The 12,923-nt window shown below is 35.1% G+C and overlaps 1 protein-coding gene and 1 long non-coding RNA gene across 2 annotated transcripts; both read right to left on the bottom strand.

Moving 5' to 3' along the window:
* Positions 1 to 3,577: 3,577 nt before the first annotated feature.
* Positions 3,578 to 4,915, bottom strand: LOC122322588. The gene is made up of 2 exons (XR_006246699.1): positions 4,830 to 4,915; positions 3,578 to 3,883 (listed from the first exon to the last, which is right to left on the bottom strand). It is a non-coding gene; the product is annotated as an uncharacterized LOC122322588 (long non-coding RNA).
* Positions 4,916 to 8,504: 3,589 nt separating this feature from the next.
* LOC6559020 (alpha-tocopherol transfer protein) lies at positions 8,505 to 10,292 on the bottom strand. Its single transcript, XM_001984725.2, has 3 exons — positions 9,948 to 10,292; positions 9,087 to 9,459; positions 8,505 to 9,007 (listed from the first exon to the last, which is right to left on the bottom strand). The coding sequence occupies exons 1-3, from the start codon at positions 10,247 to 10,249 to the stop codon at positions 8,747 to 8,749; spliced, it is 936 nt and encodes a 311-aa protein (XP_001984761.1). The 5' UTR covers positions 10,250 to 10,292; the 3' UTR covers positions 8,505 to 8,746.
* Positions 10,293 to 12,923: the final 2,631 nt, after the last annotated feature.

Here is a 12,923-nt window from a genome sequence, read left to right as displayed (position 1 = left end):
GTGCACTCTCAAATGTAAGCATGCTGGAAAGTGTTCTTATTTCTCATGTTTGTGAGAATACATTTTAGACTATAACTTGGATGTTTTCTATCCGAACTATATTTGAATGATATTTATTATTTATTCTTAGTCTAATCTCTGCCTTTCAAATCGGGTCTCTGATTGCAAAAGATATCGAGACATATCGTTATTCGCAAAACGGAGGCAGTTATCGATAAAATAAAATTAAAAATATTTGGATCTTAGAAGTCTCTAGTTCTCGTTGTCTCTGAGATCCTGATACTGATCAATAATATATATACTTTATGTGGTCGGAGATGCTGCATATTTTTGCACAACTATCATTTGATTAGGATTACATAGATATATCGATATAGAGACAGATATAACTGTTCATAATTATATATTAAGCAAGTGGCGGTCTAAGAGAATATGGGGTTTCAGTTTAACAATTCAGAATTCAAAGGAAATTTTAAATAAATAAGAAATTTTATTATACTTTGTAATAAGTGTGATTTCAGTCTAATTGTGATGCTTTTTTTCATTATCTTCCCAACGTTTGCAGTTTTGTTGTTTGTCTGGCGATTTGACTTTTGATTGTTAGCTATTATTTATTTGCGTGCAAATTTTCATCATCCACATTTGATAATCGCATTTATTTAGCTCTATTGCATTTATTTGCCTATTTATTAACTTGAAATGATGTGCAATTATTGCAATTAGCTGAGATAACTTAAATAGTATCGACTGGTGTATGTGATCTATTTGATGATATTTAACATGTGATATTTTGTTGTCAGACAATGCATGTGACGCACATTTCAGATCGCACTATAATCGTAAATATATAAATATATATAAATATACCAGATTATATATATATATATAGTCTTGTTTTTCGTTTCTTTCGACTTTTGCGTCAGCATTTTGGCGGCTGTAAGTAAACAAACTGAAAGATTATTATTTGTATATAAGTAGTATAGTTAAGCGATTTGTGTATTTATTTCAATTATTTAGCCTGACGTAAGACACTGTCGCACTTAATCTAAACACATTATATTAATAATAAAGATTCTATTCTGACACATTTTATCTGCTACAGAGTATTGCATAGTCGCGCAATTGAATGGATTTGCCCGAACTTCATTCAAATGTGGGATCAGGGTTCAATGGAATCGCAAACTAAATTAAAAAAAAAAAACAAAAAAAACAAAGGAAAGCGACAAAATTATAAAACCCTCTGCAGCAGTTAAAAAAAAAAAACGCATCTTGAAATTAATTAGCATTTGTGCGAAGGAGGTTACGATCAATCAAAGCCACAAAGCAACGACCCACACAAATGTATCTGTCACTGTATCTGTATCTGTATCTGTATCTGTATCTGTCACTCTATCTGTATCTGTATCTGTGGCCAACGGGCGACAATCGCAAGAGGTTAACGTATCTTTGTGGCGCCTATGCAAATGTTGCGGCTGCTACTTTCATTTCGTTGCCGCTGATAAAAAAAAACCAAAAAAAAAACAAAAATAAACAAAAACAAACGTGCGATTGCTGCAATGCTGCCCGCCCGACGCCAACCAAAATTTATGCACACACACACAAACAATGTGTGTTAATGCATGTGTGCATATGTGCATATGTATTGGTACGTGAGTAATTGACATTCATTTCCTCCTTGGCGTCGACAACCAATTTCACATCGCTCGCTCGCGCCAACGTCACAAACTCAAAGCAGAAGCAGCTGAAGCAGCTGAATACAAAGGCGAAAACGCAACAAAACGTTGAAGTTGACTTCACTGTTGCCAAGCGGTAGCAGCAGCAGCAGTAGCAACAAAAAACAGCAACATTCGGATGAGACACTAATCACCATTTCGCAGTCGCAGTTGCCTTTGCTGTTGCCAAGCGGCGCCAGCAGCAACGGCAACTCAACACTGATGAGACACCGTTCAACATTTCGCAGTCGCAGACGCCGTCGCTGTCGCAGTTGGCTGTGTTGTTGCCAAGCGGCGGCAGCAGCAGCAGTAACAGCAACATAACAGAGATGAGACACCGTACAACATTTCGCAGTCGCAGTTGGCTTTGCTGTTGCCAAGCGGCGGCAGCAGCACACACTAAACACCGAAAACAATTTCGCAGTCGCTGTTGACGTCGCTGTTGCTGTCGCCGTCGCAGTCGCTGTAGTCTATAGCTCTTAGCAACTATCCGAAATTAAGCGAGCATCAAGCTAACCGCAATCAGCGCATTTAACAGTTAGCTTGAAACAAAGGGATTAATGCGAATATTACGCATACAAACGTTAACTTTTAATTAGTGCTGGGAACAAAAACAAAATATATCAAAATTGAGAAGTTTAATATTACAAATTGAGAATATATATATATATAGAAGTGTTTTTGAAAAAAACCATGCAAAAAGATATTTATAATTTTAACGCCTTTATTTTTTATACTGCTTGTCATCTTTATAAATGTTTAAAAATATTATTTAAAGTAAAAATGAGATATATTATATGTATATTACAAAAAACATAATATTAGAGATTTTTTAAGCAATGCATTAACGCCTTTATTTTGTATACTATTTCTCAGTGTTATAAATAATTTTAAAAAAAATATTAAAATTAAAAATAAGAAACATTATAAGTATTGTTATGTTATATATTTTATTTTATTATTATTTAGTAACAACTATTCAAACAGATACTTTTCTTGTAAACATCTTTATTTTGTATGCTGTTTCTCATTTTAATAAATATTTCTCACTTTGAACAATGTCTTTTTTTGGGGTCTCCCTTTTTCTTAGACACATCCGAGCTCTGCGATATTCAACTCATCCAAATATTGGGCTGGCACAGATTGTAGTAATTACAGCCAAGATTTGGCTCGATTTTCCAGTGGGTCGTTGCTGTGGGTGTCTTCTATTCCCCATGCTGACAGCTGCCCTAACCTACCCTAACCTAGTCAGCTCTACTTCCTAGAGTACTAACTCATAAAAGCTTTTGTAACCCATAGGGTAACTTCTAGTCAAACAGTCATTAAGTTTGCGAAAAGCTTATTATAATGCCCTCGCAACGCTTCAGCAAATCGGAAATTACAAAAGCGAAAAACTTTGTTAAACGTCAGCAAACTGACAACAACATCAACAACTAGAACAACAACAAAAACAACAAAAACATTGCCAATTGCCCCATCAGAGACGTCATCATTTGAATGACAAGACCCAGTTCCACTGGCTCCAATGTCTCCGTTCTCCGCTGGGGGCACCAGCCGCAGACATTGATAATTATTGTGGCTATTGTTTATTCAAATAGTGGACAAAAAGCCCCGTTTGCAAATGCAAAAGATTATTTTGTATTTTGCCAAAAACTTGCCAAATTGGTATAATTAAATTAATTTTATTTTCGGACATCATCTGCCAAATTGTTATTTCTCTCGCAATATTAAAGAAGCGTCACGTAGTTATAATCTCGTAGAATAATCTGAAAAATAATATTAAATGGTCTTTCTGATCGAAAAGTGTTTTTTTCTTTACTCTTCTTTATTTTTGGGAATTGTGCCTAAAGAACAAAACCTTTCTATTATATTTTTTGTTTTGTTTTTATTATAGTTGGGTTGACAGTAAAATATGGATAGTGGAGTCGGTTGGGTCTAGTGTCTAGACCTAGCGGCTAATTAGCCAAACAATCATTCATCATTCAAGATGTTCATCATTATCTAGTTAATCGAATCGCTCGTTCCAAAGTGTTGTCAGCTAATCGCACTTGGAACCAGCGTCGCCAGTCGTCGTCATTTGCCTCATGGGGCTACGTGACAGTCGCCGCAATGAATTTAGATTAACCCCTGGCATTACTGTGATGAGTCATCGATGTCCCAGCTAGCAGCTACTAAAAGCAGAGATAGTGGCTAAGCGATAGGCGACAAACTAAATTAAATACGACCGAATTTAAGAAAGCACAGCTGACGATTATTAAATACCCTATACAAGCTAGAATTAAGAATATATATTGGATTAGCTTAAACCATTACTATAAAGTAGTTTCAATTTATATATAAATTTAAAAAAATAGAGATAAATAAAGACTACTTAGTCTTTAAGCCAAGAGTATATTCCTGAATTCGAAATATATTATTTGTCTCTAAGGTCTTTGGTTTAATCTAGCATGAAAAACATTAAATCAAATTTGAGATTCTTTTGCTTGATGGAAGATTTTCCATTGTAGAATCAGGATTTGCATACTTCTGGAACGATGATAGTGTATGCAAATAGATACAATTCATTAAAGTAATTTCTATTCATCTCTATGTATCTCTATAGTCTATCGTTTAATCCACCATGAAAGACAATGAATCAAGTTTGAGCTTTTAATGCTTGGTTTAAGATCTTCCATTCTGCAATAAAGATTTGCATAATTTACACTTATGGAATGTTAGAAAAGTCTCAGGTGTGATTAAAAGATGCAAATATATACAAGATACGCAGATGGCATGTAGATACAGATAAATGCAATAACGGCTTAAGATCTCTGATGTATTATTGTTTTGTAATGCAATTCATAATTGCAGGTAGTGAAAACATTATAGACGAAAGGTTAAAATCCTCGGCATTCACCAGACAAATAAACAAAAAAGCGCACATAAAATGAAAATGAATAACAAATAGTGGAAAAAAAACGTGAAATAGAAATAGAAAAAGCTAGCAAAATAGAAGCAGAGATAAAGCGAAAATAAGAATTTCAACGGCTCGTCGAAACGAAAACAGAAAAACAAAATTTGCATTTGCTGACGCACTTTTCTTGTTTTTCGCCGAATTTCGCCTCTTAGCACATTTACCTTCTGTTTGTTTTGACGGAAATCTGTTATTAAATGGCAAAAATATAATGATCTAATGGCCAATGCGAACACATCGCCGCTCCACACACACGCGGCGACTGACCACCGATTGGCAATTAAGTGGGTCGACGTTGCCAAATGCCAATTATATGTACCTAAATGTGTACAAGCGCACAGTGGCCCACAAGCGACATTTTGTGGCCACCACTATTATATCTATCTCAGATTTGCTTTGCTCAATACTCAATTGCTTCCCGAAATTCGTAGAAATTCAACAAAAAACTACAAAAATTAAAAAAATAAATATTAATTATTTACGACCGTTAAAAATTGCGTTAAGGGTATAATATGGTACATATGTAACTGGCAGCAAGAAACATCTTCGATCCCATAATCAAATTTGGAATATAAATAGTCGAATACAACAGGCAGATCAGGCTCGTGTAATTCTATCGATAACTGCAAGCACTTTACGACTATCGATACAAATCGATTTCCGATTGCAATGAAAAAGACAATTGTAAAAAGATATTTCAGTTAGATCGAATAAGAAAATATGATTCTTCTTTTAGCTGAAACGTATTTGCTGTGTGCAGGGTATCTCCTAGCTCAGCTCTTCCGACTAGCTTTTTAGCTTTAACTATAAGTAATAAATAAAATAACTAACTCTGCACAAAATCAAGCCTACAGTCAGTTTTTCATGCTTAAAGTTTGCACATGTTCTATATACTCAATTTATAACGTGATGGGGCGTCTTGTTATGGTTCAAATGAATCAAAAATGTATCTTGGATTAGTAATTCATATTTTGTCTATAGAAAAGCAAATGTTTCCAGTGCGCAAACATCAGCGGGACACTTTCGATGTGGCCGAGCTGAATAGAAAATCCAAAAAGCAAAAAAAAAATATAAAAAAAATATCATCTATCTGGGCCCTTGCCAAAATTATAATTACCTGACATTGTGCGCGATGGGGGGTTGCATCTGGAAATAGGTCTACGTAATATTTAGTTGGCTGACCCCAAGCAGCGTGCATCAAATTTCCACTTTGCTGGCGGGTAGTCAAAATGAAATTTTCAATATAGCGAAACGTATGTAATTGCCAAAAATGCTTTTGTGTATCTCTCAGATATACACAATATTGCTTTGCTATGCACGTCAATTGCAGTCATTTGCTTTGAACTGTCATTGACACACCAAATCCAACCAGATTTAGTTTGCTAAACAGATTTCAAATACAACAAGCTCATCGTCAAAGATTGTAGACAATTATAAATATGACAATTTAGTGTGCTTTTGGCAAATTGATCGCACAATTTGTTGAATTTGTAGTTCAAGTGTACTCAAGATTAAACATTTGCTGAGAACTTCACGTTCACGTTCACGTTTGATGCTGCCATTATTTATGTCCGATTTTGTTCTCTCGCTTTTTTTTTTTTTGTTTTTGTTTTTGGCGAAAATGTCGAAAACGATCGTGAGTTTGTTTTGGCTGTGCTCGCAAGGCAAGGCATTATTTGATTATTTTTGGCCCAGCTGATTATTTGTTGGTTTGTAAAAGTTCGTATTTATGCCAAAAGTCAAAACAAATACTGCTTTTGTACAGTTTTGCCAGCGATTTCGAATTTCGATTTTGTTTGCCTCCAAGGTCAATGCAAAACAAATGTCGAACCGACCAACTGACAGTTGAAAAGACTGATGATGTTACCATATTGCGATTATCATTTGCTGCCCCAAAAACTTTCGCCTCATGGCACGCGCCCCTTGTCCGAGCCGCAAGTACGCCAGAATTGAGAATCGGCCAACGGGAATTCATGTCCGGCCGTTGACGTCAGCACAGCACGGCGGACGCGAGTTAAGAAAGAAAAATACGAATTTTGAAATAAATAAACAGGCCGGGCAAACCGAAAATCAATTTGTCTGCCAGTTGTCATTACACAGGGGGGGACTTCATATTCGTTGAGTGGAGGGGAACTGGTGGCGGTTTGGTAAGGGGAATGTCAAGCCAAGCGCTTGGAATCAATTTGTTTGTTTGCCACTATTCAATATTTGGGAACTCAACGCGATTTGCAGATTCGCATATGCGATAACCGTAAAACACCAATAAATCTATCTTTATATTTATACTCTTATAATAAAAGACAAGCCAGACTTTACTAACAACTTCAGCTGCCTGTTTAGCGCTGTTTCATCTTGTTACAGATTTAGGCAAATTTGAAAAACAATTCTACTACATTTTTTGTATATGTACGTATAAATAAAACATTTGTTTTCATATATATATATATATATATATATAAAATATTTCGTTTGTTTATTCAAACTCAACACTGGCATATTTAATTGATGAAGTTGTTGATTAGTTTGCAAGGGTATTTGTTATTCGACACGTTGATGATACCTGTTAATTTTTGCTTTTATTTTGGACAACTTGATTTATAACCTTGGTCAACAAGTAAACAAAGTGCGGGGCACATTGCCTTGTTGTTGTCATAAGCAATATTTATTTAGTTTCTATTTCTATGATTTTAATGAAAAAGCTTCTTCGTATATTTAAATACGCCAAGTCAATATTTGTGCCCATAAATCAAAAACGAGCAGCTGCGATTCACACAAGCATAAATCTAATAAATACTAGATTCAATTTTGTTCTCTTCTATTTTTTGATTTACATTGTTCTGTTTGCTGCTGGCTTCGAGCACTTTACCTCAATTTACAATTTGCAGTTTTTCTATTTGGGCTTGTGTTTTTTTATTATTCGTTTTTTTTATTTTATTTTTTTATTTATCAATATTGCACTTGCCATTGTTAACCCTTTTTGGCAATACCTTCATCTACATTTCTAGGTCGTCAGAATAATAGATCATTTCATGTCAGTTTATGATGTTAAAAGTATAAGTAAAGAAATTTCGCTTTGTTCGATGTCTCTCGGTGTCTCAATATTAAAATCGAATTCATTCGATGAGTCGTAAATCTAAAGCCTTTCACATTGAATTTATAGCACACGCCTTCAAACAAACCCTCAATTTACGACAGCTTAACTTCGAATCGAGAAAAGTTGAATAAAGTTGAATAACAAGGCAAAACCATATGCAAATTAAGACGATCGATGGATCGTTTAGCTTAAGGTTTATCAATTGAAACGGATACAACCATAACGAACCGCAATCAAGGTCAACAATTGGAAAGTTTCTGCTGAATGTTAAGAATCGGATGCCCATTTATTAAAATCTTTGGGGCTTGTCTTCACTTGCGCCATATGTGTAAATTATTAAACATAAATTCAAAGCCAATTTTGTTAAGAATTTAATAACATAATGAATTGTTGTTTGCTGCCATTTCCAATTGTTTTTCACACGCGGCATACATGCAAAGTATTTTGTTCTTCCGCTGGCATTCAAACTGTGGTTTATTGACGGATAACTAAATACATTTAGAGTACTTTAAGTAAAAACTCTAAACAACTTGTACAATTTAATAAATTCAAGTTATTCTGTTGACCCTTTTAAGATAATTCTTTACGACAGTTTTAATAAAATCAGTTTTAATAAAAGTATAAGTCTAAAATTGATTGGGAAATGCCATTTTTGTTGTCCAAAAAGCAGACGCCAGGTGGCGCCACAGCATTGGCGGTTTGCCAATTGAATGGTCGGTTGTAAATGAATTCGCAATCTTATAAATTCATTGAAGACTTTTTCTTTTTTTCTGAGTATAATTCAGATTGTTAAGTATATACTCGTTCAAGAAATAACAAATTGATGCATGGAATTCACATAAATCTAAGGTGATTGTGCTTTATGTGGGCGAATATATTCCATTCATGCGATAACCAAATGAAAATGCATTATTAATAGCAGAAAATCAGAATGATTGCTCAAGCACTGGCTAATACCCACTAAACTAGCTGTTTACTTTGCCTCATTCAATCGAAGTTCAGCTTGCGAAATGATCCGTCGACACCAAAGATGCTGTTGTAATCGTATTGCTGACCGGCTGGTCTCAGCTTCTCATCCACGCCATAGTTTGTCTCGTCTATCAGGAATTCTCGATGTTCCGTAAAAACATTCAAGTGATGTTGAATGAGCTCCTCAATGGTGCCCTGCTCACCGCCCAGATGGGCTGGTAAATATTTTTGTGGAATGTGGGCATACAGTGACTCCAGATTGCTGCCATGCACAGATATCTGCAGTGGGACAAGTTATTGCCGTGAAGTTTTTTTTTGTTTTTGTTGGAAATAACTCAGAAAAAATAAATACACTTACGCGATTCTGTTCCTTGGTCGGCAAAATCGAACGTATCGCGTTAAAGCTCAACTCGAAGACGGCGTTGGTGTTAATCATATGCCTGCCCTTATCGCGCACGGGCATTGCATCCTGCCCAAAGACGGACATCTTCTTGGCGGTGCTCGGCGTCATCTGAACCATATGTGCCGGCGTATAGTTACTAAAGTCAAGCACAAAAAGAAATCCATGGATCACCGCATAGTCGTCATTATACAAAGTGATCCCGGTTAATCCGTGCCCAATGGCTATGATCTCCTCAAAGCTATATTTATCCGCGGCATAGCATCCGGGACGCACATAGATAATTCGTGGTCCATTGTCATGCAGCGGTATTGGTAACCTCAATGCTACCCTACACAGAGAATAATTGTTATGGTTAATTAAATAACAACGCAAAATCTTAAATCAAAAGAAGATCTACAATCTTAATTCACGAATTTATTTTTAACACTGAGTTTGATAAAGAAAAGTACACTCAGAGAAAAAATCTCCCTCAATATTAGAAAAATTACCCTAATATGATTAACGTTTTAAAAACTAGAGAACTAGAAATAATTTGTAAATATAAGAAATCATTTTTCTTAAAATTGAAAAGGTTTGCCTTAAATAGTAATATCGAATTTCTAAAATTCGGGTTGATCTGTCTGGGTGCAAGTAGCCAAGCAATTCGGCTTAAGATAGTTTATTTAGAATTACATTTCGAACTTTATTTACTAAATTTCTAGAATGGAAAATCTTTAATAATAAATGCTCAACCTCAAATAAAAATCTAAAATCACGAATCAAGAACGTGATTTTAATATATAATATAACTTATTTTTCTTCAGTGTATCGACTTACCCCAGACGCAGCAGTTCGTGAGTGCGTTTGCTGTCAACATCGGATATGGTGTAGAATTCTGGATAGAGAGTGCGCAGGGTGTAGTACTTGTCCAGCTTGGCCTTGGCTTTCTCCAGGCTGAACTTGCAGCCGCGTAGGAAGGCGACCAGGAACTGATCGTCGGAGCGGGAGCGCAAATGCGGCTGCTGTTTAATCCAGGTGCGCAGAGTTGCAATATCCGCGTCCAGGCGATCGGGAACTTCGTTCAGCTCCTCGATGGCAGTGCGTTGCAGACTCGCCGACAGGGGGCGTATTTCGGGCATGTTCAACTTGTAGCGTAAACTTTCCTGTTCGCTGTCAGCGACCGCACTGAACTCCAATGCACCATCGATAAGTCGATAACTGTTGACTTTGGTTTATCGCCATGGATTAGATAATGTTCCATTATACTTGACTTTTGCTCTAAATATAGCAACTAATTTTGATTAGGTAATTATAGCTGCAGATTAAGATAACGACCTTTGGCGAAGTGTATGCCTAAAATTCTAATTATTCGAAATACCAATTGAACACGTGTGGAATTTTTTTGGATTAGCAGAGTGTCTTTAAATGATGGTCAGATTAGGTGATTAGATTTGCAATCTTGAGCAAAACAACAAGCAAAGTAGTTACTATTATCGTGGTGTTGGGGTGCTAAGACCCCTTTAGTGAGCTAAAAATAAATACGAATTTTATAATAATTTAATTTTTGTTCATGAAATCAGCTTAATTTATTTCGTAGTAATTTGTATTTGAGTTGAAAGAAAGTTTCAAACTGTTTTAAATGATGATTTATATATATGCATGTGTTTACGCTGCGTATGATTATTATTACATTTATAAACATAAGTATACGCATGGTGTGACAGTCAAAACTAAGTTATCTTTCTTTTTTTAAACACATCTACTCTACTTTATTTACAACGACTCCTTTCTTCTTCTTCTTCTTCATGTTTGTGATCACACAATTGATATCGATCGACGTCGATATCAATGTTAAGTACATAGTTGCATGTTAAGTTTCACATGTTATGTTACAGTCTTAGTACTATGTACACTAGTGGCCTGTTACAATACGTATACATTAGGTTTAATTGTTTTGATTTTGCTGCACTCGTCTCGGTGTTTTTTTATTTATTTTTTTTTACTATTATGCTAAACACGAACTTTAATGTTATCTTATCTGCTTAGTCTTGTTTGCTGTTTCGCCTCGCTAATTGTAGTTGTTTCTTTGGCAGTTATCGGCGTGCATGTATCACATTCACTCACACACACACACACACACACAAAGCATACGGCGACTCACTTAAAAGCTCACATACACACATGCCCACATACATTTGTATATGTGTGTGTATGTATATGTCCATACGGAGGTACAAATATATTATTCAATTGTACTGGCAGACATATCGGCACCAAAGCAGGCAAAGCATATGTATGCATATATATATATATATATATATATATATATATATATATATATATATATGTATATATGTGTATAAATATGTATGTATGCTCATAAGTATACAGAAGAAAAACAACAAAGAGCTAAAAAGCTTCTGAAGACACATCTCTATATGCTGTCAGTTGAATTTCTTTTAGTTTTCTGTTCGTTTCTGCTGCTTTGCCACGACCCATCGCCCCAGCTCCCTCCATCGAACCATTCACTGCTCTGCACCCACGTCAGCGACTATCAATTTTAATGCATGTCGCCTTTCGTGCCAAAAAAATACGTACAAAATGACAACACGACAACGACAACAACAGAAAACGAGCCACAAAACGAAAAACAAATAAACAAAAAGCATATGACAAGAGTCGCTGCGACGCGACGCAGCTGCAGCTGCAGTCGACATTTTGGCTGTGATGCTGTCTTCTTGTGTATGTACATAAATACATACATACATATGTGTATATATATGTACCTATACACTATATACGTTTATATGAATATGCATTGTACATGCTCGCTCAGCTGTTATTCACTTTGACCTTCAACATTTTTGTTTGATGCATGCATTTCTCAATACATATACATATATATGTATATGTATGTATGCTGGTTTGTGTGTGTATGTGTGAATATACTAAAACTTAAAGCTAAAAAAAACTTAAAACTTAAAAGTTTTAATAGGAAAACTCTTTCAAACATTCTCTTCTGTTTTATTCTTGATTAAAATGTATCTTAAGCAAAGAAGATTTTCTTAGATTAGACTCGCTTCTTAGTTCTCTTTTTCACCCAACATTCAAATAGTATGTATATTCATTTGGGTTTTAAGTGCTTCATTTTAGATTTTTTATTCTAGAATGGAAACTTCTCGAATCAAGACTAATTTGGAAGTCCCCTCTCTTTACTTAAGATTTGTCTAGATATATAGGAAGAGGTTAGCTTAGTTAAGTTAGTTCAAATGCATGTTGCTTTAAAAAGGGGTTTCTATCAGAAATACTTTTGGTATGTAGATATGCTCATAGTTTACACGTACAAACACATACTGATACACAATTTAATGGCCCTTCGCGTTTTGATGCCTCTTTTGACATTTTGCAGCTTGAATAGAAAAGTTTTCAACACAAAAAAAAGAAACGAAATACAAATAATAAAAGGCAAAGTCAGCAGGCAAAACATGTTCAAGTGACACCCAAGTGCTCGAATACATCAGATCCACAAATACACAAAGCACATTCCCAATTTCTACACATTTATATTTTTTATTATTTTCCACTCAGAATTCTGGTTTTCATGCTCTCTTCTTATACAGCTACAAAGTGTATCGTAAAATTTGTCACGTTAATAATTTTTGTGTTTTTTGAATCAATCTGATGGAACTTATCTCGTATAATAATAGATTGATTTACAACATATAAGGAGTTTCTGTATTTTCCGTGTATATTTTGATCAATTTTAAAACTAGGGTATTAATTCTTCTAGCTTGTATTCAATTTGAAATGTGT

This window comes from Drosophila grimshawi, unplaced genomic scaffold (assembly GCF_018153295.1).
Source record: "Drosophila grimshawi isolate 15287-2541.00 unplaced genomic scaffold, ASM1815329v1 contig_44, whole genome shotgun sequence".
Taxonomy (NCBI): Eukaryota; Metazoa; Arthropoda; class Insecta; order Diptera; family Drosophilidae; genus Drosophila; species Drosophila grimshawi.
Note: the sequence above shows the minus strand (reverse complement) of the source record. Positions and strands in the feature narration are given on the sequence as shown.